Below are 26141 nucleotides of genomic sequence, written 5' to 3'. Positions count from 1 at the left end.
CATTTCTTAACGCGTATATCCTGTGAGGATAGTTTTATTAATAACGTAACGAAACAGTTCTTTGCAAAACTATACTTTATATGGCGCCTTTAGTTCATGGCATCGAATTCCTGGCCATATTCTTGAGCGAATTATCAAACTGTTCCCGATTTTTTCATCCCGTTGCCGCGTCAATATTGACAATTATCGATCGGATCAGGAACCTCTCGCACTAAAGGTTAGAGCGCTAATCATTCGGCTGAACGAGAGCCAGTTACTCAATGAGGGAAAACAGTGGAAAGTCCTGCAAATGTAACAGACCGCGGGCTAATGGTACCTACAACTTTTCCAATACAGGAGTTATACTTATAGCTGTATATACAGTATACATGAAAAGTGGGAGGGATTCAGATGTCAGTCGCCCAAAGATACTAACATTTTAATATATGTTATTATAATCGTTGTCAGTAATTATATTGTTATTGTCACGAGCCGGCATTAAATGCTAAATCAGCATACACCAGCCAACTCCCCAGTGACAAGAGGTCGCCGGGACAGTCAGAGTGATCAAGAAAGTCGGAAGCCAGTAGCCTGTGTGCACCGTAGTGTGGGCCCAACGTAGACGCCCTCCGCAGGCCAGCACCGCGGAAACATCAACAGGTACACGTACAGTGATGACACAACTGGTCTTTCTATTATCAGTGTTTAATTACCTTTTGATCCGGCTCGGGAGTGAACTTTCCCCTTGTTACATGAATCCTAAATACATATTGGTAAGGGGCGAAAGCATTAATTATTCCGCCTCCTCACTTATATATACAACCTCTCGCAGCCAAGCAGTTGCTGTGTGGTTTTTACGCACACAGCTGGAAAATGGAAGTATGTGTGTAAAAGTTTGAATGTTTGTAAATGCTCGTGGCTAGGTTGCTTTTTGTAAAAATTTCCACACTGTTTTTGACAAATACAGTATTTGCCCAGTTTATCTGTCCTACATTATTATATTATAAAATTAATTCAAAATATAATCTGGGGTGGGGGCTGTATCTGTTACACCCCCCTTTTTGTACTGCGATGGTTATAATTAATGGAGAACAAGGGAGCAAATAGTTAGTTTGCGATCGCCATACGATTTGATTTCATTTTTATTATTTAGCGTCGCTTTTCAGCCACTTTTGGCTCGCGGAGATGAGGATGAGTGACGACATGATGATGTTGATGAAGGGACACTCACAAAGAACACCCATACCCACGCAGGGATTCGAATCTGGAACGCTTTGCATCGTTGCGCACTGTGCTAACCATTCCGCCACGGAGGTCGGCAAAGAAGCCAATGAAAATGCAGCCAATAGAATCTTGCCTTTTGCTTGAAAGCACTTCACTTGAAAGGGCCTTTGCAATGGATCGACGCCAAGACTAACTCAACTTGGACCTCGTGTCTTACTTTTCAGCCACTGCTCTGAGGTTGTAGCTGGAACACCTCGAGAAAGAAACTCTGCGACATATATTTCCCCCTCCCCTTCCTTTCTGATACGAATGTGTCCTCTCGCCTCGGTATGTTGCAATCGGAAATAGGAAACAGATAGTGGGCAAGGAAAGAATTTACGACATGAGAGATCGTATACGCAGTAAGAGGGGAAAGATTTTTCATCAAATATATTAATCTCTTTTTTTTTTTTTGTAAGCAAACTAAATTTCAGCAAAGGAGTTATTTATTTCTTCTTGGAAATATGAAAGCGTAGGTCTCTACTCTTTCGTGTATTTCCTCGATTTTTTCAAAACTGAGAGATTTACGAATCTACATTACGTTCTTCACGATTCCGTTGTTTTACGACTGTTGTCGAACTTCCATTTCTTTGTCTGATAATGCTGTGACTAAAATAACTCTAAGATGCAACAGAACTGTAGTAAAGGTAAATTACTACAAAGGGGCTTTTCATTGACCGACGCGTGATCAATGCATAAAGTCCCATCGCCGATGTCTTCTGACTATCTAGACAGAGCCTGCCTGCTACTTCATATTAAGTAGATGCCCAATTGTCCTCACGACAACACCGAAATTTTGCATCTCGCTAGCACCAAATTATAGATCGACCACAAGGATAAAAAACCTTGGACGAAAAGTCCCCGCGCAGATTTCCCTTCTTTCGTTCAGCTCGGACGATAAGGAAGCATGGTCCTACCCTCCTCGCGGGAGTACGGTGCACAGGAGTCGCGGGTCTGCGCAGGTTGTTTTGCTTGTGGGTCCAGTATAGCGCTCCAACTTTTTAGGCAAGACGGTAAAACAAAAAAATTGGTCAAAACGACAGAATCTAATATTTGAGTGGCTTGAAATATAAATGCGAGTGTATTTCGTGAATAATTTGGATAAATTTTGGAAACTAACGAAATATTTACCAAAAACTATGCAAAACTAACGTTTTTGATATATTCTTCAAAAAATAAAAAAATAAAAAAATAAAGAAAATGAGAGAGAAATTCTCCTGCCGAAACATTCTTCAGTGTCAATGTATTAGTGGAAAAAAGATTCCATAGATGTCACATCTTGCTATACTAGACAAATACAAATCATTACCGCAACATATTCCCAACCATTCAATCTTTGAATCTAGCAAAATGAGGATTGTAGTCATCTTATTCACCTTCATCTATAATCGAGTACAAGAACATGTTGAGCTCTACACTCATATTATTTTCCTACATTTTACAGTGAGAAACTTAAAATATATTTTGATATACAAACTTTGTAGTTACGAAGGACATGGACCAACTTCATTTTCCTTACTCACAAAAAGGTCTAGTGCACACGAGCGGATTTTGACGCGGCGAGTACGCAGCAAACCCTTACTTGGGGTTGCCTTTACACAGGCTCTTATGAAGCAATGCACGCGAGAGTGTAAATCTCGCTATACAGGGTGTTTCAAAAGTTCGTTTCAAAAGCGTAGGAGGTGAATCTACAAGTGAAAATAAACACAGAGGTTCATGTGACGAAATTCCGAAAACGGCACCCATTCGGATTTACGGAAGTGGGAAAAAGTGCGAAAATTATGTTTACAAGGAAATAGTGGCACAACGGCCAACCATATGACCGCTGCGAAGGGCGTTCCACAAAGAAATGCGGTCTGCTCTATTCAAAAATTCATATGGCAGATGTGTGAAGTTGATGCGCAAGCGATTCCCCAAAGGAAGCGAATGGGTTTGTTTAAGTCATGGGGGTAAGGAAGGGTTTTATGGAGTGATTAGCATGGGCGACCCGGGCGATGTTATGTTGTCGATATTTGTACGTACCCACATGCAGCAAGGCCGAAGCGTGACCTTGACTTTGGTGTTTCCCGCTAGGGGTTCTAACGCAGTAGTTTTCTACCGGCAGGCAAGCACCGGTCGCTGCCATTCGTGCTTCACGTACAGCGATATCAGCATCACCGCGCATCAGGTTACCATCACACGTTTGCGGTTGAATACGTACGAGTGGAAGGACGTGGACTTAGCGAATTGGTCAAACCTCGCAATAGGCACTGCTAGGTGTTATCGATAGGCACGGTCCATCGTGTACAGTGCACTAGTGTTCGTCGTCTACGGGTCGGCAGATATCCAGCAATAGGAATGACTGCATACAACACAGAGGAGCTGGCAGACATGCATCTCATTGATGGCGAGAAAGGAAGTAATAGCCATGCAGCACGGCGTTTTTATGGGGAACGTTTTCCAAATTGTAGGCTGCCGTCGCACACCTTCTTTCAAAGAGTGCATACTCAACTTCGGGAAACAGGATTAGTGCTACCACCCCGTCGAGAAATTGGAAGACCACGAAGTGTACGCACAGATCAGTTTGTGGATGCGGTGTTAAATGCTATCAGGGATCGTCTTGACACCAGTACGCGCGCTATAGCCAATGCCCACAACACCTCCCACGTTAATGTGTGGCGCGTTATGTCCGAAGAGTTGATGTCCCTTTCAGACTCCAAAACGTACAAGACTTTTTGCCTCGGGACTTTGGGCCACGTGTGGTGTTTTGCCAATGTATTTTGCATCAGATGGAAACTATCCCGAATTTTGTGAACAGGATGTTGTGGACCGATGAAACAACGTTCACCAAAACGGGCGTGTTCAATAGTAAAAACAGTCACGTTTGGGATTTTGTAAATCCACATGCAATTTTCGTGGCACAGCATCAGCACAGGTTTGCGGTTAATGTGTGGTGTGGAATAGTGGATGACCATTTGATTGAGCCGTACATTTTCCCTGTTCGCCTGTGTGGTGGCACATATCATGCATTTGTTCGTGATGTCTTGCCTAAACTATTGGAGGACGTGCCCTTGGCACTGAGGCAAGGACTATGGTTCCAACACGATGGTGCACCACCACATTTCGACCAAAACGCACGTCACATCCTCAATGGTTTGTTCCACAATCGGTGTATTGGTAGGGGTGGGCCTGTGCCGTGGCCAGCAAGATCGCCGGACATCACTCCCCTGGACTTCTTTCTATGGGGAGAGATGAAACGACTCGTATACGAAACACCTGTCGTGTCAGCCGAGGATCTCGTTGCACGCATTAATGTCGCCGCAGCGACCACGGGGTTGCTTCCTCGCACTAGACAATCGTTGATTCGGCGTTGTCATCTCTGTGTGTAGAAGTTAATGGCAGACAGTTTGAAACTCGTCTGTGATGTGGTACCCCCGGCACCTCCACTCTGCACACAGTGAACAAACATGTCGACACATATGCAACCTAGCGCAGCACCACCACCATCTTTGTTTTTCTACGTAATGGTGATGTCCTCTACGGATATTCGCTTTCTTCTTGGTTGTCTGTCTCCATATACAACTTTTACGTGGATAACACATCTCGCTAAACCCTTCCCTACCCCCATGACTTCAACAGACCCATTCGCTTCCTTTGGGGAATCCTTTGTGCATCAACTTCATACATCTGCCATGTGCTTTTTTGAATAGAGCAGGTCGCATTTCTTTGTGGAACGCCCTTCGCCGCGGTCATATGGTTGGCCGTTGTGCCAATATTTCCTTGTAAACATAATTTTCGCACTTTTTCCCACTTCAATAAATCCGAATGGGTGCAGTTTTCGGCACATGAACTTCTGTGTTTATTTTCACCTGTAAAATCACCTCCTACGATTTGGAAACGAACTTTAGAAACACCCTGTACAAGTGGCCGCATTGAGCCAGGTGCAAAGGTAGTTTCGGACTGCCAATTGCTGATAGTGCATTGGAGCTTGCGTTCGCTGTATCGCAACCTCTCTCTCTTTCTATCTATCTATCTCTCCCATTGATTTGCTATCCATTTATCTTCATCAGTTTTTTCTTCATTTCTATCACTCTTCCAACACGCATCTTATTTCTTTTCTTTCTTTTTTCACTTAACATACTTCTATCTTCGTTTCCTTTCTGTGTCTTTCTCACCCAACAAACTGATTTTACTTTTATTTTGTCCCTTTTCGCTTTAACACGTTCCTTACCTTCTTTTCCGTTCTCTTTCTTTCCTGTCAGTCAAATTGCAGGTTTGTTTTATCTTCTTCTCTTTTCATTCTTTCTGCCATAATACGCTTCTTTCTTATTCTGTTCGCCTCTGTATCTCGATGCGTTTTTTTCTTCTTACTGTCTCTATCTGTCATAATTCCTTCATTTCTCATTTCCACTTCTCTGTTTATGTCGAAGAGGTTATATTATACCTGAAAGTTGTTCTTTCTCTCTTCAAGCACCTGCATTCTTCCTGATTTCCTAAATGTTCTTCACCTGCATAGCGATAATACATATATAATGTTTCTTATATTTAAAATTGAGGGAATATTTGAATTCAAGTGAAATATTCCTAAAATCTAGTAATTTCAATTAGGGGTTATTAATTTCCTTACTATATCAGCTAGATGATCAGCCTGTAAACTTGACCTGAGTTCGCTGCATCGTGACGTGAAGACAAGTAAGTAATGTGAAGGTAAGGCTCCACACATTCACGAACTCGACCAGTTTTTGCCGCTTTTTTGCTTTGGCTGCTTTATGCAGAGACAAGGTTGGTTTGGAAAACCCCAAACCCAGAAATCGAACCCGGTACCCCGTGTGGCAAAGACAACCTACCGACTGGACGCGTATGTGTATGTGTGATTATCTAAGGACATGAGTTCACGTAAAGATAGATGATGTAAACTCACCGATCTCCGTGGTTTATGTGTTACATAAACACAGCGCGCTGCGACGCCAGGGGTCCCGGGTTCGAATCGCGAGTGTTCTTTCTAATGCGATTAACCAAAAGTGGCAAACATCAAACCCAATGGATCAGTCATAACGTAAACTCGTTGAGTATGGTTTGATGGGGATCATATTCAGTCTCTTTGATCCAGCTCCCACCGCCCAAAGAAAGAAATCAAAGAAAATGACACTGTGGAAGTGTTCATAATGTAGCGTCGTCTTGAGTAGCCAGGTGTTCTGGGTTCGGATTCTAGGTAAGATATGGATGGGTTTCTGGCGTTTGTAACATATTTTTTCATTCATCCTCATCGCCATGATCACCCTAGGGTGGCAGAAAAGCGACAGAGGATGACCAAAATAGAAGTGCGTGCAGACTGGGAAATAAAGATAGTAACTAAGAGCCCATTCACACTACATAAACGACAATTTCTTCCCTAACAGCTGGTGTTAAAACTTCCAGCTCCCGTTTGGAGCAAAAACTGTATAAACAGTTGCTACCTCCCTGCCTTCTGTTCGCTTCCCCAGTGCCAGAAGACCAAGATTTTGAGAAGAAAAACAACAACATCCATGAAAAATAAACCAGGATGTGTGTTGTAACGTAAAGCACTGGGGCAGGTACATTAATTCTCTCTCCTTTGACAACTGGAGATGATGACGTTCTGGGTCACGTGGTAAAGACGATCTGGAGTGGGGAGGAAAAAAAAGAAGCAAGGCTCTAGAGCGCTCAACCGGATAAACACTTCGCGCCTAGCAGGTGACCCGATGTTGCCAGTAGAGGGCAGTGCAATCAATTCAGTCTCGTGAATTAGTTTTTCTCTATGATATGAAGTTGGAAGTGAGTGTCAACTGTCATTTGTTTTTACAACTGTTGATCTTCTGCTGTTCCGCGCAAGGTAAGTGGGTTGTCGTCTTTCTTTTCCGTACTGCTGTTCTTTAAAATGCAATTCTCGCGAGCTGTTGTTCAATTCGCCTATTAACATATGTTCGCACGTCCAATTGGCAACGAAGGTAGAAATTCCTTCTTTCTTCTTTCCTCTAATTCTCTACTCTTCCGCTCCATCCCTATCTTTTTCGAACTTCTTTCATTTCTTCTCTCTCTGTGTTCTTCTTTTCTAGAGAAAAGGAGAGACAGTTTTATTCTTCTGCATTTTTTTAATGGAATTGTACTTTTGTTTAATAACGTTTGTTCTTATCCTTCAACCTCATGTCAAGGAGAGCAAATTGAACGAACATGGTGATGTATTATTTGTCTTTCGGAACAAGCCCCTTTATGCACACCTGTCAATCGCTTTAATAATTGATTTGGTTTATTTTACTTTGCTTTTCTGCCACTTTTGGGTAATTGAGAAGATGTGGATGAGTGATGATACGATTAAATTGATGAATAGACACTCACAAACACCCATGCGCAGGCCGGGATTCGAAGCGCGATGTGCTAACCACTCCGCCAAGGGGGCAGGCGTTTTAATTATGTCAGCACACAAAGCCCTGCCAAACTGCATTTCATCAACACTACTGATTGGTTGTCCAAGTAAACACGTGTGTTTTAATTGAATATTTTCGTTGCTCGTGCATTTGACTTTCAGTTAACAAAGCTACATATTGGTAGCATCGAAAAAGACTAAAATTATTTGCTTATTACCTTAAAAGTATGCGCTCTTTAATTCATAATAATGGTCCAGCAATTTTATGCCAAAAGTTAACCAAAACTCACAAAGAAAATAGCATTAAGATGGAAATTATCTAGGTTTACTCCAAACTAACTAAAAGTCCCAAAAATACTATATTTGCGTGGACCAAATATGAAAGTTTCAAAATGACAATTTAGCTACAACTACTGTGTGTGAGAGAGAGAGAGTTTATGGGTTTATTTTACAGAAACACACACACACAGATATATTGAAATTATCAGTTTCATTAAACATAGAAACCTGAAACCAGCAGCAGTGGAAGGAGACATCTTCATAATAAAAAATGTTGTTTTTCTTTTCGCCACCACGCCGTAGTGGAGTGTATAGCACAGTGCGCTGTCATTCAGGGGTTCCGGGTTCGAATCCCAACCTGGGCATCGATGTGAATGTCTCTTCATCAATTTCATCATTTCATTATTCATTCTCATCTTGGCAATTAGCCAAAAGTTGCAGAGAATCGAGGTAAACTAAACCAAATCAATTAATCAATTTACATTTTTCATTATAAAAGTAGAAATGTTGGTTTTAAATTTAGATATATTGAACAACGATTGCGTGAAGCATTGTAACGCAAATGTATAGTATAGTTGTATTGCAGTTGAGAATTTCTTCTGACAAGAAAATAATTCTTCTTTTGTTTAAATTTAGCAACTGTGTACTTAAAGATGTGCGCTCGTGGTATGCAAAATGTACACCAGGAGCGCACATTTTCACTCATTTGTGCACTCACTGTGTATATCCTTATAAATGCACAAGATTAATGGCAAAAAAATCGTAATGAGTACCTTTTTTGTGAATTTCTTAAGTTAGTGGAATTCCAAGTTTCAGCTTTTCTAGCATTTACGTTACATATTTCGGCATATTTTTTAAAGAAAAGTGTGGTAATGAGGAGGATATTTCCCCATCGTACGGTACGCCACTGTACGATAATCTCATCTTATTTCTTTTCCATAAGAATATGATTGATTACGCACCACTAGCGTGCGAGAGGTCACCCCTCCTATTCAGTTCAGCATCCCCACTTTTCATCTCAGGAATTGTAGCAGTAGTCGGGGGGGGGGGGGATGCCATATTCCCAGCTAACGAAATTTTCTCAAAGCATCCCCCCCATCTCATTGTCACCATTTTAAACCATATAAGCACTCCCCCCCCCCAAGCTAACCTCAAGCCTCGAGTAAACATACCTCCAGCTAATCTTTTCCATTTCAAGAGCCGATAGTAATCATAAGAATAATAAATGAATAAATAAAATAAATAATAAATGGAAGCAAGTTCAATTTTCTGCAATACAAGATCGTGTGTGTGTTTATTGGAAATGCAATCGCAAATCGCGGATAATGGGGGAAAATCTTCATGTAACGAAAATAATGTGTAGCTCATAGGCGCCGACTCCATGGGGCTTGGGGGGGGATGCGATGTGGGGGCAGATCCCCCAAATAATTTTGCTTTAGAGGATCTAATGTATTATTTTGCTTCTCTTGTAAAGTTTACTCTGAATTGTGCCACATGAACTTTAAATACACATTTAAAATGTTCTAGACCATCAATTTTGGGGCTGAGACCGCTATACCATCAACTTTGGGGGGGGGCTATGTCCAGAGACAGCAAAACACATGACTTATTACTATATACTAAGTATGTAATTATGAGTATTGTTAAAATTCTTACTAAAAAGAGTTTCAAAAGACGATGTGCATGAACTAGGGTAGTGGATGGGACGTTCGGGCTACAAATGGCTCTCACATGACATTCAGAACGAGATCATTGATATATTAGGGAGATCTGTTTTGCGCTCCGTGGTAGAAGATATTATAAGTCGGAAATATTTTGCTATTATGGTTGACGAAACTTGTGACATATCCATCCGTGGACAATTAATATTCTGCATTAGAACTGTGAATAAAAAAATTGATATTTTTGAGGAATTCATGGGCTTTTATGAGATTCCGAATACTGAGGCCAAAACTTAAAAAAGGGAGAGAGTGAGTCATTCATTAATTTATTTCAGTGATAAGAGCCCCCCCCCCAATAATTTTGAATAGTCGGCGCCCCTGGTGTAGCTTTTATATTAAAGTCTCTTCTAGATATTACTATTGTTAATATTATCGTATAGGAATCATAGATCCAGCAACAGATAACATCCAATAGCATCCGTAACAAATAAAATTGTTAAATTCGCACACTAAAAATATACATTTTTTAACGTCTGAAAGATTTATCAAACTCAAATTCAAAAGAATGTTGTATCTAAAGAAATCTCTAAAAAAATCATTATGATAAAAATTAATTACTTGTTGTTCTTGATTGCATTTGATGACGCTAGATGGCCCCTTGTAATGCGTCAACTTTTCCAATAAACTGCCGATACAGTTTATATGTTTCTACATGCAAAGAAATCTATCATTTTGAAATTAATGTGATGTTTTCTCCTAAGTTATAAATACATGAATGTGGATATTATGACAGGCATTAATTAATGCATTGTTCGCGCCTCCAGAAATACATCTATGCTGGGAATAAACATCAAAATTCGATTCGTGTTTATTCATGAAACAAAAATGATACGAGATCTTGTCATCTAGGCTAAGACTCTACTAAGATCACAAGATTTTCCTTGTTTTGTTCTCACTTACAGTGTTGTTAATGCCTGAGCTTGCTCACGTGTGATGGCTTCCCGGGGACTCTTGAGTCCTGTTCGAAAAAGATAAAGCATTATGTTCTCGTGTAGATAAAGCTTTAAGCTAGTCATCTGGGGAGAAGGATCTTTCAGAGAGATGCGCCTGAATGTCGGAGCACGTTAAGTTTGGAAACTATGGTATACAAACTCCCCACTTAATTTTGGGTAATAATTTTTTTAGAAAATATTTTTTTAAATCTTGTTTCTCACCTAATTCTGCCTAGGAAATGGTTGGAAAATATGTTTTTAACTGTATCAATCTTCCATAACACACATTTTTTCTCCTTTCGTTTAAGCTCTATGTGTCTTGCCTTACAACCATTGTGATCTTGTGATGATGTTCTTGTAGAAAATGTTATGGCATCTTAGTGGCTATTTTGTGAATGATGTTCAATTTATTTTCCTCTTGCGTGCCAATTGTGTTACGTACCCGGAGAGCCACATGGACGTAAAGTTTTCGAAAGTTAAAAGTAGATGACAGCACTAAGCTAGAAAGGTAAATATATTGTTCATGCTTATAAAACTGTTTATAAAAATGTAGAACAAGATGGAAAGAATAGTTAATAATGATTGCTAACATAAAGAGGAAAGAATAAATAAAATAATGTGTGTGTGTGTGTCAAAATCCTCACAAACTAAAGTTCTCATATGCAAAGGTATGCAAGATTGATTGATCCATTGATTGATTTTGTTTATTTTACTTCTACTTTTGCCTCTTGGCTAATTTGCGAAGATGGGGAAAAGTGATGAAATTGATGAATGGACATTCACAAACAAACAAGCCCGAGCGGGATTCGAACCTGGGACCCTTTGACAAAGATATGTAAGTTTATAAGAAGTTGGGAGAAAGATGAAAATTTGGAATTCCTAACAGATCTCGTTGTTAAAGTACCTACGAACCTCTTTTTGCGACACAGCCCTACCCTGCACTGTGGTTGATATGGGTATAGTTGGTGGCGCGTTTCAGCCGGCGCCGCAAGCTTTGGGAAGGTTAGTTTAGGGAAATGTTGAAAGTAACGCCGCCAGTTTTGCTCGCTGACAGATTCGGACTTGCCTGTGTTGAAGAATCTGAAGGTTCATACATAAGAGGTCAAAGATAGACCTAAATACAGACTGTAACTTTTGGAGTTAAGTGACAAGAAAATATATACGAGGACCTGTCAATAAGTAATACAAAGGATTCGCGTGCATATGAGCCCGTTCCAGAGGGAAATCCACCCCAAAGAAGGAAGTTAATAATAAACATAAATTACTGTGTCTGAAATGAAATTATATGTATGAAATATACCTAGCTATATTGTTAGGTTGAAATTAAATTTTCCAGGTGGGGCTTTACCACCGCCTTGTCCCACTTCCGGACGTCCATATTTGGCAACACATGAATTTATGTTCAAATAAATAAAAAGAAAACTGCGCCAAATAGGCATTGACTGCAGACAATCTTGAAGGAATAGAGACGTTAATGTAACAATGTTCAGGTAAAATGCTATCTATTTCGACCCACACGCCACCCAAATAATTTTGCAACTTAACCCAATTTTTCACACAAAAAACAACTTCATGTACCTTAACCCCCCCCCCCTTCCCCGCACACACACCCATCGACAAACATTCCTCACTGACCCATTTATAGATTTCGCAACACGAGGGTTCCTTCCAGCAACCAGGCTCCCTCTCATAAAACTGTTGAACTTTTCTCAACAGTGAGGATTACACGCTGGACGCAAGCGTCACTACTGGAAGGTGACCATTACCATTAAGAAAGGGGTAATAACAGGAGAAAGTGGAATAAAATAAATAAGGCTTGCGCACATGTGGTCTTTTAACGAAAGACGAAAGGACCGTGAACAGAAAGGGATGAAAATAAATGGCAATAAAACCAATGCACTTGTTGTCGGAAGAGAACCAAAGAAATGTAACATGAGTACTCGAGGCAAATGAATTGAACAAATTTATAGTATAGTTTTCGTTTCAGACACCTTGAATGTACTCATAAGCAGGGATATGAACTGCAGTAATGAAGTCAAAGCGAGAACATCAGTAACAGAGAAGGCTTTTAATAGAAAGAGAAGTTTGTTTTGTGGACCTATGAACAAAGAACAAAGGAAGAGAGCAATGAAGTAGTATTTTGTGTAGTGTGTGGCGTTCTATGGCAAAGAAACGTGGATGCTACGAAGAAATAAAAGAAATGTGGCTACGGTGAAGAATAGACTGTGAAATGGACCGACAAAGAACTGCAACTGTGCTGGAAAGACTTGGTGAAAAATGCAACACTGAAACTCAGAAATTGGTTGAACACTGATTAAGAAGAACTGACTAGTATAAGGTAGGGATGGCCAGATCCGGATCCGGTTGGTTCCGGATCCTAAAGATCCGGATCCTAAAAGTTTTCGGATCCGGATCCGCGGATCCGGAACTTTCGGATCTGGATCCAGAACTTTCGGATCCGGATCCGTTTTGCCATCCCACATGCGCTTCTTTGGAAAGTAAGAATGTGTTTATAACATATTGTTACCTGCTAATATATATATATATATATATATATATATATATAAACACACACACACACACACACACACACATATATATATATATATATATATATATATGCGCGTTGTAATTAATTAATACATATACAAGGGAGGTCTAAGTCTCCCCCTCCGATTTCCATGAAACTTGGCAGGTGTATAGAGAGGCCCAAAGGAAGAAATACGTGTTTTTGTGTTTCAGCTAAAAAACGGTTTTAGGGGGCAACCCCCCCCCCCCCTCAAATGTCAAGATGAGGAGAAATTGAAGTGGGGATCTGACCGCGAAACTACGTAAATATGGCATAGGAAGAAACAGGGGGCATAGGGCCTCTCTATACACCTGCCAAATTTCATGGAAATCGGAGGGGGACACAGGGGTCAGATGATCCCCACGTAAATTTGTCCTCGTCTTGACATTTGAGGCGGGTTTTGCACCCTAAAACAGTTTTTTTTAGCCGAAACAAAAAACACGTATTTCTTCCTTTGGGACCCTCTATACACCTGCGAAGTTTCATGAAAATCGGAGGGGGACACAGGGGTCAAATGCCCACTTAAATTTGTCCTCATTTTGATATTTGAGGGGGTTTGCCCCTAAAACAGTTTTTTAGCCGAAACAAAAAAAAAACACGTATTTCTTCCTTTGGGTCCCTTTATACACCTGCCAAGTTTCATGGAAATCGGAGGGGGACACGGAGGTCAAATGCCTACTTCAATTTGTCCTCATCTTGACATTTGAGGGGGTTTTGCCCCCTAAGACAGTATTTTAGCTGAAACAAAAAAAATACGTATTTCTTCCATTGGGCCCCACTATAAACCTGCCAATTTTCATGGAAATGGGAGGGGGACACTTAGAACACCTCCCTTGTTAGTCTTATACTTTGTAATTATATAACACTGCATATATTATAATGTTTTATTTTAATTTGTAAAACTGTAACTGTAGAAAAATTGTATAATTTTTGTATAACATTTCTATCTTGTTATATGTGTTAAAGGTTTCATCCTGGAATGGAATGTGTCACATTTATTTCCATTTCCAATACATTCGAATGAATACATATTCGTTTCAATGGCATTTACAAAATCACCTCTGACATTTTATGTTAAGCAAGTAAGATTATTTTTGTGCACGTGTGTGTTAGCCGATGCGTAGCAGAGTATTTTAGGAACAACACTTGAAAAAATTCTTGTAGGACTAACTAATGAAAAATTTCTTTGTAATCGAAGATCATAATACCTTTTAAGGTGTGGTAATATTATAATGGGATTGAGATCCGAAACTATCGGATCCGGATCCAGATCCGGATCCAGATTAGGAATTTTCGGATCCGGATCCGGATTTTTCGGATCCGGATCCGTTTGGCCATCCCTAGTATAAGGTACGCTGGAGGTTACATTGGGAACCTTGTCCATTGGGCATGGAACAATGAGTGAATTAATGTTAAACAATGTGCTAAATCATTTGTAAACTGATCTTGCGGTGAAGGTAAAGGTTATCCAATAAACAAATCGTCAAGAAAGGTTTCGGCCTCCAGGATGTGGTAACGTCGTCGCCTTGTAATTAAGGGGGTAATTCGGATTCCACTTTAAACTATAGCTTCAGTCCCGAGTAGCTTATGTCCATAAAGTAGACTTAACCCCCCCTCCCCCTCCAAAATGATCAGAAATGCTGAGAAACCGCCAAATTATTGTAAAGGTTCGGACAAACTTTGAATATTCCCAAACGAATAGGTTTTTGCAACCATGACAGTACTCAGATTGGCATTCGCCGATCTCCGTAGAGGAGTGGTTATCAGAGCGCGCTACGACGCAGGGTGTCCCGGGTTTGAATCCCGGCCTGGACGTGAGTGTTCTTTGCTAGTGTCCCTTCATCAATTTCATCATATCATCGCTAATTCTCATCTTCGCGATTAGCCAAAAGTGGCACAAATGAGAAGTAAAAAAATCAATCAATCAACCTGACATTTCGCATGTGACAGACGTGTTCTCAAGTCAGCAACCGCTTGATGGGCGGTGCACAACAACGCAGAACAACCCAGCAACCGGAATCTTCTTCCAGAGACGCCCGCGAGATCAATGCCTCACCACGCTGATCCACTTTCAACGTGCGTGTGTTTACCGAGGTGAACACTTGAGTGTTGTGGCGCCCGTCCAAATGAGACCGGGACGCAAAGTGAAGTGGGAAACGGCGTCCACGTGTTGCAGAAGATGTGCGAGGTGGAGTTACGTCCTCTCTCTCTCTCTATCTTGACTCCATTCTCACAAATTATCTATTTTGGCCCATGAATTATTCCCGTGGAAGAGCTGGGCCACCAAAGTTCCAACCGAGAAAAACATCCTCAACTCCCTTGCTTTCGGCAATTACCTCTGCAAATCATGAAGGAAATTTTTGTCGCGATATGAGAGCTCGGTTTCGTAATACTCTCGATGTGTGGGTTATCAGGCAACTTATGGTTTCCAGATTAGTATCGTCGTGTGTGAGCAAAATATCAAAAAATATTTTCCATCATGAAATGTGACGGAGAGAAATTTCCAAGTCGGCTCTGAGATGTAAGTTTTTCTATCATTTTCATAACACAGTGGCGAACACTCCATATACCCAGAGGTATAATATCGTATCATTCTACAGAATGATGGGGATCAGAACCAGTCACTTCCACAATTAATTGCTGGGTGATGTAACTCATTCATCCTTCATCCTCGATGATGAGAGCACTTGTCATTAACATGACAAGTTAAACGCTTGGCAGTGCGAAAGGCACAACTAAAACTAAACAGCTTAACAATTAGAAAAGACAATGGTCATTCATTGGGTTTTATGAACCTTTGAACCTGAATCATGGCTGGGTTAGGATAATTACCTGTCTATCTGAAGAGTGATGATAATTTCGAAGAATAAAATAAACTAAGTCCTCTGTAGGCTTCGTTGCAGGTTGACCAGGACTCGCCTCACTTTCCCTCAACTCCTTTCTCTAAGCTCTTCTCTCTCCTCAATCCATATCAAAAGTCAGTCCCTTCTCAGTCTGTCTCACCTCTATATCCCCCAGGCCATAGAGAGCTTCCTCCATGCCGAATCGTGATTTTTACTGCCTCTATTGCAAACAGCTGACTCCATAGGCTGATGGAACTTCCTATATCCTGAATACCTCAGGAAGTTTGCATAGCACAACACTGTGCATTATTTACATACCACAGAGGTTGAGGCAACTGAGATAAACAAGTGAATGCCCTGGTCAACATGAAGCATCAGAGAGGCTTTAAATAAAATATAATCTTATGGATTGATACGATATATACCCACTGTGCGAATTAAGATTTTTGCTTTGGGGGCGTATTCGTGATTTAATTTTGCGAGGTAAGATTTTTAAATATGCAAATTTGTATATGTTACCAGTCAATAAAATAAATGATTGCCTTGTAGTTCTGAGTAGTTGAGTACCTTAGAACATCGGTTCTTACTCAAGTCACTAAATCTTATGATAACATTTACACATAATTTAGAAACACTTACCATAGCTATTTGCATTCTAAAAGAACCCAAACTCATACACAAAAAGAGATATCGATCTAGTTCAATTCAATGCAAACATACGAGGGTTGATCAGCATTCTCTGCCCCTGGCACACTTCCAATTCTTGGAGATACATTATTTTTTCGTGTGCTGCATATACTATCTTAGTCTGGAACACCCAGCGAGTTTCCTTGATCAAATCTTTTTTGTTTTGTTTCACATGTGACTGAAGTATGAGAAGTGTAAGCATCCGAGAGATGGAGAAAACTGTTATTCGTGCAGTCATCAAATATTTGCTAAAAAAAACTGTCACCAACGGACATTTATAATGATATAAGGAAGACTGTAGTTGAGTCTGTCCCCTCATATGACATGGATAAAAAAATCCCAAAAAGTACCTGCGTTGGCAGAGCTTCAGCAGCGATTCTAAAGTGATGGATTCTGTAAACGTATGGTTTCAGGAGCAGTCGGAAGATTTTTTCTTGCCGGAATTGAGAGCACGATTGGAAGAGTGCAATCAAGTTGTAGGGGACTATGTTGTAAAATAGGAGTAGTTAAATGGCCCTCTAGCAAAGCCTTCTAGTAGAGCATGCTGTTCAACCCTCATATATTTTAAGGCACAATTTGTTTGAATAATAGTGCTCTCATCAACCTTAGTACTGAACACATTTCTTAGAGGGGTATATATCCATTCCTGGCAGGGTTAAAAATAATCTCCTTCCAGGGATAAAAAAATGTGTGAGCGGGAAATCACCTGCATGCCGCCCCCCTTCCCGTTAATTCGCACACTCTATATACTCTATCCCTGTCTTGGGAGTGGGTAGTCAGCTGGTATCCAACATCTTTGTACAGTTGAAATATGAAGGGGTTGGCTATTCCTCTTATGAAGTGAGTTTTTACAACTAGCGTGTGTAGTAAGCTGCAGGGCGTACGTTCAAGTACACAGAATCGCACCCTTGAATTTGAAAGCTGGTTTGGCATGTTCTAAAATCGCAGAGTTTGAAGAAACTTGATTTTAAGCGTATCCCTCTGGCTTTTTTAAGCATGTTTACGACAATTTTTAATTGGATATTTCTGAAATTCTAATAGTGGTTCAGATAACTTCGGAAATAACGTTTACATATTTGTATATTTTTTAAGTATTATAGCATACCTAATAAAAGTCATTCAAGTTCTCGCCAGAGGTCCCGGGTTCGAATCCTGACTTTGGCATGGATGTTTGTGAGTGTGCGTTCATCAATTTCATCATGTCATCACTCATCCCCATCTTCGCAAGTTAGCCAAAAGAGGCACAAAATGCGAAGTAAAATAAAGCAAAAAATCATTCAACATCTGTCATTATTAGCATCACAGCCTAGGTAGCTGTTGTTGAGGTCGATCTTCATGAAAATAATATTCACGTAAACACTTTTCGATAGACTTGATTGATTGATTGAATTGGGTTATTTTACGTCGCTTCACTTCCACTTCGGCTAATCGCAATGATGAGGTTGAATGATGATATGGGTGTGGGACAGTCACAAATTGGAAGACACTACACAAGTCTTACAGAGAATTATTGGCTACAACTCCACGCGCCAGAGCCTCGCTAGTCTGCAAAATGCAGTCCAGAGTGTACTGCGTGAAAGTGAAGTTGACATTGGGATCATTTCCGAAAGGGTTGACCTGTACAGTCTTAGAAAAAAATACCTGGGCCACGGGACGTAGAATTTCGTAACGTCTTAAGCCTGTTGTTTATGCAACCCAAATAACAAAATATTCGCTTAAGTTTGCCTGGTGATTCTGACTTCTCGGGAAGGATTGAGCTTTGATAGCATGAGTCACATGACTCGTGCCCCAGCCACAACAAACAGCTGGGTGCTACGATGCCTCCAGAAGAAAATTTCAGGAACTGGTTTCTTGACGAAGCTACTCGTAAGGAAATACTATTCTTTCAAGTGATATTAGAGTCATTGTCAAGAAGGTTCGCTGAAATGATGGTTCTCATCACAGACCACATGCCACACGTTAATTGTTTAAGTCCAGTTCATGCACTGGACCTACAGATTAAAATGGGATCCGAACCAAATGCCTCTCTATTTGGTATTGAATTCGGAAGCCTTTCATTACATGGCGAAGACGTTACCACTACGACATCAGAGAGGCAATGGAACCCCTTGAGAAAGAGATAAGCGAAAATTGCTACGTGACAAACCATATTTGCCCGTAAATTTTAAAAATAAGACAATATTTTGTACTGACAGTTTCGAACCGTGGGAGAGGCATATATTTTTTTGTACCATCGTCCATTTCACGAGTTTATAATTCTTCCTCACCGACACGAGTAACGCGAGTGAGTAGTGCTTATTGGGCGCTTCAAAATAGTACTTAGTAGGTATCCTCTTTTTTTATCAATCGAATATCACTTTTTGACATACTTTGACAATTTTTTGTCGATGTTTTAGCGTTTAGCGATGTTTTAGTACAAATTTTCACCATACTCATTTTTTCCCCACTCGTACTTGGTAGGTATATCATGATGTTACGTGATACAACTTAACCTATCCTTTTTTTACGATTATTTAATTTTTTTATGATCCTAAGTGATATAACTTAACCTATCATTTTTTTTATTTATGCACTGTTTGAACGTCATTATTTGAGGATCATATTTTGTAGGTATTTTTTTTTTATCAATCGAATATAAGTTTTTGAGATATTTTGACAATTTTTTGTCGATGTTATAGCGTTTAGCGATGTTTTAGTACAAATTTTCACCGCACTCATTTTTTTCCCCACTCGTACTTGGTAGGTATATCACGATCTTACGTGATACAACTTAACCTATCTTTTTTTTTACGATTTTTTAATTTTTTTTACGATCCTAAGTGATATAACTTAACCTATCATTTTTTTTATTTACGCACCGAACTAACCTACAGGGGGGACTCTGTTTGTTTTAATATTTCAGTATTATAAGGTTTTCACAAATTTTATATAACCTAAAATGTGTTGGATGTTGATTTTTAGTATGTGGCAATTTTTTATGAATTTAAAACTGTTCCGTCACCCTCTCGTTCTTCACGTCGTGGACGAAGGACTTCTCTGCAATCAGGATGACGCTGCATAGAGTATCGGCAGGCAGCGCGTCGTGGAACTCGCAAACATCCACTCTACAAAAATTCTACTATATGATTTTTCACTGGCTAAGCTAACCTACAAATAGGAATTGGCAGCACTGACTTATAAACCCACTGGGTCTTCTTGGCATGTTTTTTCATGATGTGTTGCCAGGCTATTGGGCATCTTGGCGTATACAATGTATATATTTTGAGAGGGGGGTTATAGCTTTTTATGCTGTACGAATACTAAAAACTTGACAGTGACAACCAACAGAGTAAATAAACCTACATGCAGAAACTAACAACACTAGTTTCTGACAGTGAATTTGAAATAAAATATTAAACAAAATACATGAGTAAGCACTGTGATTACAAATAATACCAGTGTTATGCCCCCCCAACTCCAACTGGACAACTGGGGAAAATAATTGTACAACAATTTGTACCTAATTGTACAATATTGTACCTAATTGTACAACATATACACAGACATAAAAAAGAGAGCCTTCTCGTAACTTACTTCATGTACAATTTATATGTTTTTACAACTGTGAAAAGAAAGCATATGTGTTCTGTATGCACACATTTATTCTTATTTTTCGAAGTTGAATGAAAACACGTGTTTTTACGCTCTCGTAATACTGACCTTGCCCCAGTGATTTTAAATTGCTTCCATCCGCATTTTTTCTGTGTTATTTCCGCATGCACGCAACATTCGCTTTCAATAGACAGAAGGAGTTTTAGTATAGCAGGCTCCGAGTTTTACAATTTATTAAATTAAACAATAATTTATGTAAGAATATACTTGTACTTACCGAACACAAAATAATAAAAAGCACATGTGAATATTTGCGTGTGTTCATGTTATATGACGGCTGAGTAAAAAATAATGTTGACGCCCCGAAAGATAAAAGTTCCCGGTTCGACATCAGATGCATGCAAATTTTATGTTTTGCTCTCCAAAATCTTGATTTTTATGTTTGTGCTATTTGTCATACAGCAGAGGAGAAGAGGGGAGAGGGGAGGGGAGGGGGTACTATTAGCGCCATCTATTAGCAAACAATAGAAATAAAAAGTAGGGTCAAACTTTTTCAACACCCAAAAATTTTAAACGTCCTCGCGTAGTAATACGATCTAGCTGAAGATGTTTGAAGAAGTACTCTTAGTCGACGAAGCTAATTGCTAGGGCCCATATATTGCTAAAATGTTCTTTAATTTACATATTTCTCATACCGCCATATGTTGTTCTAGTTGACTTCTTCCAAAAAAATGCTAATTAGCGAGAGTTAATTAAGCAAGGCAAGTAAAAGAAGCAAATAGGACAATATGTGGTGGCGTGGAAATATGTAAAAATTCGATAAAATTCGAATTAAAATTGGGGGACATTTTGCAGTTTTTTCCTATAATATACAAAACATTTACCGTACATAATTTTTTCTATTTACAACAGTATAAAATAAGAGGAATGTGTGACAATATCCATATTAATTAGGAAGGTATGTTGTATGCTAGGTTAGCTAATTGTGTCTTCTACAACTTTACTGTATAGAGGAAAGATGGAAAAAAGAGAGCTCTACAAAAACTAACGCTCTTAACAATATTGAACGACCCGTGAAAATTACATATAAATAAGGCATAAGCGTATTATCTGCTTTCATGTCAGATTTTCCCGACCTGTGAGCTGTAGTGTTTAGGTGACAAGCGACGCGCTCAAATATAATACCGTTGACAATATTGAACGCCCCGTGAAAATTACATATAAATAAGGCATAAGCGTATTATCTGCTTTCATGTCAGATTTTCCCGACCTGTGAGCTGTAGTGTTTAGGCGACAAGCGGCCTGCTGAAATATAATACTGTTGACAATATTGTACGCCCCGTGAAAATTATATATAAATAAGGCATAAGCGTATTATCTGCTTTCATGTCAGATTTTCCCGACCTGTGAGCTGTAGTGTTTAGGCGACAAGCGACGCGCTCAAATATAATACCGTTGACAATATTGAACGCCCCGTGAAAATTACATATAAATAAGGCATAAGCGTATTATCTGCTTTCATGTCAGATTTTGCCGACCTGTGAGCTGTAGTGTTTAGGTGACAAGCGACGCGCTCAAATATAATACCGTTGACAATATTGAACGCCCCGTGAAAATTACATATAAATAAGGCATAAGCGTATTATCTGCTTTCATGTCAGATTTTGCCGACCTGTGAGCTGTAGTGTTTAGGTGACAAGCGACGCGCTCAAATATAATACCGTTGACAATATTGTACGCCCCGTGAAAATTACATATAAATAAGGCATAAGCGTATTATCTGCTTTCATGTCAGATTTTCCCGACCTGTGAGCTGTAGTGTTTAGGTGACAAGCGACCTGCTGAAATATAATACCGTTGACAATATTGAACGCCCCGTGAAAATTATATATAAATAAGGCATAAACGTATTATCTGCTTTCATGTCAGATTTTCCCGACCTGTGAGCTGTAGTGTTTAGGTGACAAGCGACGCACTCAAATATAATACCGTTGACAATATTGTACGCCCCGTGAAAATTATATATAAATAAGGCATAAGCGTATTATCTGCTTTCATGTCAGATTTTGCCGACCTGTGAGCTGTAGTGTTTAGGTGACAAGCGACGCACTTAAATATAATACCTTTGACAATATTGAACGCCCCGTGAAAATTATATATAAATAAGGCATAAGCGTATTATCTACTTTCATGTCAGATTTTGCCGACCTGTGAGCTGTAGTGTTTAGGTGACAAGCGACGCGCTCAAATATAATACTGTTGACAATATTGTACGCCCCGTGAAAATTATATATAAATAAGGCATAAGCGTATTATCTGCTTTCATGTCAGATTTTGCCGACCTGTGAGCTGTAGTGTTTAGGTGACAAGCGACGCGCTCAAATATAATACCCCACCGTTCGGTAGGGACGCTAATGTGGCAATATAGCACGGCGTAGTGCTTGCTTCTTTTATGCAGTGCATGTTCATTGGCTAGCTAGTAACTAGTGTTGCCAACTGTAATAATGAAGCACTATTTCTGTCATGGAAGGGGAAAAGGCAGGTAAAGTGGCGGTGAGTTTTGTTGGATTGGAAGCACCATATTTTTATTTTATACTAAGTATTTGACCGGTTTGATGTTGTGTGCGTGTATTGTGTGTGTGTATGTAAAAGTGTGTGTTTGCTAATGAATGTTAAATTCCATAATGCCTCCAGTTCTGTCGAAGTTGAAATCAAAAATCTTGCATAGCCAAGCTCGGGAAATTCTAAGCAACGTGCACGAGTTCATGAAGGAGGAAGCCAGTCATGGTGTTAGCATCCCAATAAAGCATTTTGGCAAGAGAGCAGCGAACAGCAGCAACAAATTGTTCATATTTCATAATTTTGGAATTATTCAAAATAAATAAATTATGTAGCTCCAACATCATTTCAACTCTGGCTCCGGCACGTGTTCTTGTAGAAATTGCATAGAGGAGGCTGTTATTTTTGCTGCTTAATGCGATACATATTGTTTTCTGTGTTAAAATTGCCATGCTTTGATGGGTGATAAGCCTATTGAAAACTGTGATCGAGCGAGATATTTTTTTGCGCTGAATAGTATTGAAATAACATAAGAAGTCTCATTATTTATTTTATATTTTGATGTTTTAGTTAGGAATATATTGATTTTCAATTTTCCGTTGCTGCGTAATGACCGGGGGGGGGTCGAAATAGAGCGGCATCTGCCGCCACCTCCCAGGGAGGCAAAATGACTGCTTCAGGAGGAGTGTTATGGTGCAATTGTAGCGATTTAACACGTTGGCATGTTATTATCTGCCGTTGCAGTTCCATACCAGTGTATACGGGTTTTGGAAGTGAAAAGTTAAAACGCCACCAGTGCATTAATGCAATGAAAAATAATATATATATTTTTTTTATTTTGTTTGAAATTACTCAAATAAGGAATTGTATGAAGAAGTCTTCTTTGCAGTATTTTTGGTAATTTTACTTATGTGTTAGTTCATATTTTGCGAATTTTTAGTCCATATGTATGTAGCTACATACAAAGTCACTTGTTAGTACATATTAATCCTAGTCCTGGTATAATGCATGATGTTTAAAACTCAATGTTAGATAGACCTGAATTCTCTAATTTTATTGTTGTATGTAACAGCTGTGCATCGGCGCACTGCATCGATTTTTCTATCTGCTCTATTAGCAACACTGCTTTTTTAGTTGTTTCGCGCATCGCATGGCAGAATTATCTGCGCTGGACTCTACCCAGTGCGGCGACCTGTTCACCCAGCGATGTGTCTCTGCTCACGAACCTTTCGAAAGCTGCATGTTCCAATTTTTTGTCTGTTTTGTGACGTGCGTCCAGATCCGTCTGCGTGGTGTTGTAAGCGATGTCGTGATCTTTGCATGCCGCGTCCAACGGATTCACACCCTTGTCTCCTCTCTCCAATTTTTTCTCGAGGTTGGTACCCGTTCCGCAGTACTGGTAGCCAGGTAAATGCATCTCAAAAAGTAACTTGTTACCTTTTGACAACAGGCACCTGTACGTGTTCTCGAAAAGTTTGGAGCAATCCAAATACCAGTAACTGATGAAACTGTACGATGGTCTGGACATTGCAACGTTTGCCTCGGAAATAAAACCACTCGACGATTGTCGTGAAAATTTAGTCGTTGTGTTTGACGACGCCATCTTGGAAAATCAAAATGAAATTCGCAACTTTTTCACGCAAGGTCGTCACAAAAAAAATGGATTGCTTCTACCTAGCTCAAATATTTTCCAAAATTCCAAAACAGTTAGTACGCGACAACGCTAATTTCATATGTTTGTTTCGTCAAGATTATACCAACCTCAAGCACGCGTACGATGACTACGTAGGCGGAGACATGAACTACAATTAATTTTCGGAACGTTGCTGCTCTACTTGCTGGAACGGTGACGATTTCGGATTCGCGACGATCGACATGACGAGGAAACCCAACGACGGAAAATACAGAAACAAAATCAACGACTTTCTAAACGTTGTAACGTTGTGAGAAACGACGTTTATTTATATACGTATATATATAAATAAACGTCGTTTCTCACAACGTTACAACGTTTAGAAAGTCGTTGATTTTGTTTCTGTATTTTCCGTCGTTGGGTTTCCTCGTCATGTCGATCGTCGCGAATCCGAAATCGTCACCGTTCCAGCAAGTAGAGCAGCAACGTTCCGAAAATTAATTGTAGTTCATGTCTCCGCCTACGTAGTCATCGTACGCGTGCTTGAGGTTGGTATAATCTTGACGAAACAAACATATGAAATTAGCGTTGTCGCGTACTAACTGTTTTGGAATTTTGGAAAATATTTGAGCTAGGTAGAAGCAATCCATTTTTTTTTGTGACGACCTTGCGTGAAAAAGTTGCGAATTTCATTTTGATTTTCCAAGATGGCGTCGTCAAACACAACGACTAAATTTTCACGACAATCGTCGAGTGGTTTTATTTCCGAGGCAAACGTTGCAATGTCCAGACCATCGTACAGTTTCATCAGTTACTGGTATTTGGATTGCTCCAAACTTTTCGAGAACACGTACAGGTGCCTGTTGTCAAAAGGTAACAAGTTACTTTTTGAGATGCATTTACCTGGCTACCAGTACTGCGAACCGGGTACCAACCTCGAGAAAAAATTGGAGAGAGGAGACAAGGGTGTGAATCCGTTGGACGCGGCATGCAAAGATCACGACATCGCTTACAACACCACGCAGACGGATCTGGACGCACGTCACAAAACAGACAAAAAATTGGAACATGCAGCTTTCGAAAGGTTCGTGAGCAGAGACACATCGCTGGGTGAACAGGTCGCCGCACTGGGTAGAGTCCAGCGCAGATAATTCTGCCATGCGATGCGCGAAACAACTAAAAAAGCAGTGTTGCTAATAGAGCAGATAGAAAAATCGATGCAGTGCGCCGATGCACAGCTGTTACATACAACAATAAAATTAGAGAATTCAGGTCTATCTAACATTGAGTTTTAAACATCATGCATTATACCAGGACTAGGATTAATATGTACTAACAAGTGACTTTGTATGTAGCTACATACATATGGACTAAAAATTCGCAAAATATGAACTAACACATAAGTAAAATTACCAAAAATACTGCAAAGAAGACTTCTTCATACAATTCCCTTATTTGAGTAATTTCAAACAAAATAAAAAAAATATATATATTATTTTTCATTGCATTAATGCACTGGTGGCGTTTTAACTTTTCACTTCCAAAACCCGTATACACTGGTATGGAACTGCAACGGCAGATAATAACATGCCAACGTGTTAAATCGCTACAATTGCACCATAACACTCCTCCTGAAGCAGTCATTTTTGCCTCCCTGGGAGGTGGCGGCAGATGCCGCTCTATTTCGACCCCCCCCCCCCCGGTCATTACGCAGCAACGGAAAA

The 26141-nt window shown here is 39.8% G+C and overlaps 1 protein-coding gene across 1 annotated transcript in view; it reads left to right on the top strand.

The window, feature by feature from the left end:
- Positions 1–6937: 6937 nt before the first annotated feature.
- Positions 6938–26141, top strand: part of LOC145987181 (BMP and activin membrane-bound inhibitor homolog) — a 168905-nt gene continuing 149701 nt past the window's right edge. Inside the window, exon 1 of the mRNA XM_083121694.1 lies at positions 6938–7072. Coding sequence (XP_082977820.1) covers positions 7003–7072 — 70 coding nt within the window. The 5' untranslated portion in view covers positions 6938–7002. The remainder of the gene's footprint in view (positions 7073–26141) is intronic.

The sequence above is a fragment of the Lepisma saccharinum genome, chromosome 4 (assembly GCF_977018435.1).
Source record: "Lepisma saccharinum chromosome 4, izLepSacc3.1, whole genome shotgun sequence".
NCBI lineage: Eukaryota > Metazoa > Arthropoda > Insecta > Zygentoma > Lepismatidae > Lepisma > Lepisma saccharinum.
This window is presented reverse-complemented; position numbering and strand designations above follow the sequence as displayed.